Below are 5,249 nucleotides of genomic sequence, written 5' to 3' on the forward strand. Positions count from 1 at the left end.
TCTCTCTCTCTCTCTCTCTCTCTCTCTCTCTCTCTCTCTGTCTCTCTCTCTCTCTCTCTCTCTCTTCTCTCTCTCTCTCTCTTCTCTGCAGAGAAGTTGTATAATTCAAATGGACGTGACTTAAGGAGAGCGTTGTTTTCTCTCAAGCAGATATTCCAGGTAAAGTCTCTCACAAACACTCACACACACGCACACACAAAAGCTGTGTTTGTGGTTGCTGTTTCCATAACAACGAGGGTCTACATGTGTCTGCGGGGGTGACAGTGTTCGTGTGTGTTTGTAGGATGATAAGGATCTGGTTCATGAGTTTGTGATGGCAGAAGGTCTCTCGTGTTTGATTAAAGTGGGTTCTGAAGCGGATCAGAATTATCAGAACTACATCCTCAGAGGTGAGTCACACACATGTACTGAATGTTTATGCTCATCTGTGTTCTGCAAATCCACACTATTGTTCAGAAGTAAAATGTTCCTCATGATCTTAAAACCTTTTCATCTGAAGGTGTTTGCTTATGGAGTCTAGTCCCAGACTAACATATCTTAATACGTCATGTGACTAGTTTGTCTTAAGATGCTTAAGAATTTATCTAAGGCCTAGTCCTGGTTTAAGATAATCGCTGTCCAGGAAATCACCCTTAAATGCTTCAAAGTATTTTATTAAATGTATTTTTAATAAAAAAATAATTAGAAATGTTTTTAATAACGTTTCTGAGAACATCACTGAAGATATTGATTTATTTTGATTTTTTTGTGTCAACATAATTCCCAGAGTTGTTTTATAGCTATTTTTTTAGAATTGTAAAAAAACAGTAATAAAAGAGTCAAATATTCTGAAGCGTTGAGACACTGATGCTGCTGTTATTATTTAGTTGTATTAACTGACTCTGGTTCAGTGTTAATAGAGGAATAGTAGCGCCATCTGTTGGTTTGAGTTGTAAATGCTGAAAATGCTGATTCTGTTTTTCTCATTTTCGTTTGTTTTTTCTTCAAGGGCTGCTTGAAAAACCTCCCTTAATATAATTATTTCAGGAGTTCGTACATGACATAAAAACTTTAATCTACTGTAGAAATCCTGCTCAAATAATCAGTCAATCAAGTAAGACTGTGATTGGTCATCCTGGCAAATACTGAGAAAAGTGACAGGTGTCATGTGAGTTCACTGTCTATATGCTGTTGAACAGTACTTTACAGCTGAAACTTCACATAACATGACATTCTGTTAAGCAAAGACTTCAAACGCAAGCCGTTGCACCTGACCAATAAGAATCATCACCTGGACCACACCCACTGACCCTCATTATTTGTCTCTGTAGCTTTAGGTCAGATCATGCTGTATGTGGATGGGATGAATGGGGTCATAGGTCACCCAGAGATCATCCAGTGGCTTTATGTTCTCATTGGCTCAAAGGTGACAAATCAGAATCAAACTACAACTACAGATGAAATAAGACTGACCGTATGTGCAGAGATGTGACGTGTGTGTTTGTGTTTGTTGTAGTTTCGTCTGGTGGTGAAAACAGCTTTAAAACTCCTGCTGGTGTTTGTGGAGTATTCTGAATCAAACGCAACACTCAACATACAGGCCATTAATAGTGTGGACAACAAGAGAGGTACACACACACACACACACACAAACACACACACACACACACAAGAATACACACAAATACACGCAAACACGAATCGAGTCGGTCATGGCCTAACGGTTAGAGAGTGGGACTCGTGACCAGAAGGTTGCAGGTTTGATTCTCAGGGCTGGTGGGTAACGACTGAGGTGCCCTTGAGCAATGCACCTGACCCCCTGCAGTGATAGCTGCCCACTGCTCCGGGTGTGCGTGTGTTCACTACTCTCTGGATGGGTTACACGCAGAGGTCACATTTCGGGTATGGGTCACCATATCTGACTAATAGGTCACTTTCACGTTCACTCAAATACACACACACACACACACACACACACACACACACACACACCAGTGCTGTCTTGGTTTGATTGATTTCCTAAGTGAATACTAAAGCAGTGTGCGTGTGTGTGTGTGTGTGTGTGTGTGTGTGCGCGTGCGTGCGTGCGTGTGTGCGTGTGTGTGTGTTAGGCTGTAAGCCGTGGTCAAACGCTATGGAGATTTTAGCAGAGAAGGACGGTGTGGACACAGAACTTCTGGTGTATGTCATGACCCTCATCAATAAGGTAAGAAAAACACACACAGACTACACAAGTGCGCGCGCGCGCACACACACACACTGACGTTGTCTGGTGATGTGTGTATCAGACGCTGGCGGCTCTGCCGGATCAGGATTCGTTCTATGATATGGTGGATGTTCTGGAGGAGCAGGGGATGGAGTCGGTGTCCCGCAGGTATCTGGGTCGTAAGGGAACTGATCTGGATCTCCTGGAGCAGCTGAACATATATGAGGTGTGACATCACGTCAATCATCAATCATGTGACCCGTGAGGAACAGCAGCATTTATTCTGTCCTCGTTCACCGCAGGCGAATCTGCGTCATGAGGACGGTGATGAGGACTGCTTACCTCCGTCCTCCGGTCGCCGTGAGAGACGCCGCTCAAGTGTCGGGGGAGGAGAGAGGCGGGGTTTACAGAGACGCCGCAGTCGCAGACATTCACTGGGTAGATCGGGTCACGCCTCCCCACTCAGCCCCGCCTCTCCGCGTCACACAAACTTACAGCCGTGTAACGGACAGGACGTTAATGAAAGGTGAGAGACTCGTGACCTCTGACCTTCTGTTGATGGACCTGCCCATCATGACAGTGTCATAGATTACAGTATGAGTCAATGATTTCTGCATTTTGTTGCTTCAGAACGCATGTGATGCACGAGTCAAACCTTCTGCCAGTGATGTAAGTGTGTTCACTCTGGTACGCTCTTAAAGGAACAGTTCACACCAAATATACACATTCTTCATGTGTTGAAGCTTTAAAAGTAACCATAAATGTTTTCTGAAGTAACTTCCAATACACCTCCACAAAGAATCATTAATTTAATACAATTAATTTACAATAAAATATTCATATAAATGAATATCGATGAAAATTAAATGTCAAATAAATTGTTATAGTATAACCAAACACAGAGCGGAAGTTAACATCAGGCCAGGCGCATGCGTCCAATGAAAGCATCTTAATTGAGCTTACTCAGCAATCCATAGGTCGTGTATCCATAGCAACATGAGGCATAATCAATAAAATAACACTAAATCTCACTGGTTCTTGTGTGTCTCCTGACTCGTTTTGATCAAAAACTTCATATTTCAACTTCTGATCAGTTTGTTTCCACGGAGACCTGATGTATTGATCGCTAGTAACATTGGTTTCTCTCACAAACGTTTTGTTTTTGGGTGAACTGCTCCTTTAAAGAAACCGTCTAGTCACATGTGAGTCGAACGGGTCATGTTTAACTGACTGTCCTCACACACACACACATGTAAATCATACAGTACACATGTATGTGATATTGTGCTATTATAGACACCTGTGGAGTCACGGCTGAATGAGTTCATGTGATCACACAACTAACACAAACCAAAGCACTGAAGCCTGAATCAACACACACACACACACACACTCCAGATATAATGTGTGTGTGTGTACACTGTATATATTTATAGTAATTATCTCTCGACCGCTTTGGGATGCTTCCTCTCTCTCTCTCTCTCTCTATAATGTGTGTTATGTTTTTATCATTGTGGCATGATGAGTGTGTGTTGTACTGCTGCAGAGAGGAAGATGAGGATGAAGCTCTCCTCACAGAGTCTTCTGATGATGATGATGATGATGAAATGAATCCTTCATCATGTGTCATCAGGTATTCTAGTGCAGACGTGTCAAAGAGAAAACAAACACGTGCACATCCACAACAAACAGCTGCAGTGAAATATCACACTTTTCTTCAAAAAATACATCTTCTTTATGTATTTATATTATTATTGTTGTTTTTAGCGTGAAAGTTAAAGGGATAGTTCACCCAAAAATGAAAATTCTGTCATCGTTTGTTCCAAACATGTATAAATGTCTTTGCAAAGGAAGGAAGATATTTGTAAGAATGTCAGTAAGCAAACAGATCTCATCCCCCATTTACTGCCATAGTAGAGAAAATAAATACTATGGGAGTGAATGGGGCATGAGATCTGTTTGGTCACTGACATTCTTACAAATATCTTCCTTTGTGTTTAGCAGAATAAATCTGAGGGTGAGTAAACGATGACAGGATTTTCATTTTTGGGTGAATGATCCCTATATGGCTGGAATACACTACAAGACTTTTGCTCAGATTTTCAGTCTGGACTTGTTGCAGAAAGTCTGCGCCGGTCTGCAGATGTTCTCTTCAGAAGTCTGTGAGTGTGTGATGTCTAGTTTATTTGAATCTGTTCAGATTTTAAAAGTCGTGTGGTGTATTCCAGCCTTCACTAGATCATAGTCAGTGTAATATTCAGAGAAACTTTAAAGCAGAGAGTATATACTTTTTCATCAGGCATTATAATCAGACACCATTTCAAGATGGATGTGATTTGAGAAACACAAAGTGCAGTTTTACTGAAGTGTCTGTAAACTGTGTTCAGTGAGGCTGCTGGTCAATCACATCCTCAGCACACAGAACACACGACCCGTGCTGATGATGTCACTGAAGAGAACAGGCCGGCTCTGCCCCCAAATGACTCCGCCCAGCCCTCGCTCCTGGCTACTCTACTCGCACGACGTAAGTCAGCCGTCAGCGTGCCGGCGACCAATGAGGTGAGCCCTCCTTCACGTGGATCCGGCCGGCCACTGGACCATCTGCCGTACCTCCCGCACTCGCCCTTCTTCCTCTTCTCTTATGATGTAGAGGAGGAGAAACCGCCGGAGAAGAGCAGGTGACCATCACGTATCCCATAATGAGCACGGTCATGCGTGTCACTGGACTGAAACACATCACTGCGTCCTGTAGATGTTTCTGAACACACGCTTGTGTCACACTTCACGTTTGTCTGTTCCTCTCCCCTTCAAATCAGCACAAAGGATTCTGGGTATTGAAATAAAAGACTTCCTGTTTGATTTGGTCACCTTTTGGAATTAAAAATGATCTTCTTTACTGTGATTTTAAACAGTTTGTATAACATCACATCTGGTGATGACAGACGCCTCTGTTTCCATCATTTAACCCAGAGAAACTGAAAATAACCTGTAAACACATTTATTTATTCTCTCTCTCTCTCTCTCTCTCTCTCTCTCTCTCTCTCTCTCTCTCTCTCTCTCTCTC

General features: G+C 42.5%; 1 protein-coding gene across 1 annotated transcript in view; it reads left to right on the plus strand.

The window, feature by feature from the left end:
• fhod3a (formin homology 2 domain containing 3a) overlaps nucleotides 1–5,249 on the plus strand; it is a 35,846-nt gene that overhangs the window by 16,796 nt on the left and 13,801 nt on the right. Inside the window, exons 4-13 of the mRNA XM_057354677.1 lie at nucleotides 92–159; nucleotides 284–389; nucleotides 1,311–1,405; nucleotides 1,496–1,607; nucleotides 2,091–2,185; nucleotides 2,268–2,411; nucleotides 2,488–2,711; nucleotides 2,816–2,854; nucleotides 3,732–3,818; nucleotides 4,573–4,863. Of these exons, the coding sequence (XP_057210660.1) occupies nucleotides 92–159; nucleotides 284–389; nucleotides 1,311–1,405; nucleotides 1,496–1,607; nucleotides 2,091–2,185; nucleotides 2,268–2,411; nucleotides 2,488–2,711; nucleotides 2,816–2,854; nucleotides 3,732–3,818; nucleotides 4,573–4,863 (1,261 nt within the window). The remainder of the gene's footprint in view (nucleotides 1–91; nucleotides 160–283; nucleotides 390–1,310; nucleotides 1,406–1,495; nucleotides 1,608–2,090; nucleotides 2,186–2,267; nucleotides 2,412–2,487; nucleotides 2,712–2,815; nucleotides 2,855–3,731; nucleotides 3,819–4,572; nucleotides 4,864–5,249) is intronic.

This window comes from Triplophysa rosa, linkage group LG16 (genome assembly GCF_024868665.1).
Source record: "Triplophysa rosa linkage group LG16, Trosa_1v2, whole genome shotgun sequence".
In the NCBI taxonomy this organism is placed as follows: domain Eukaryota; kingdom Metazoa; phylum Chordata; class Actinopteri; order Cypriniformes; family Nemacheilidae; genus Triplophysa; species Triplophysa rosa.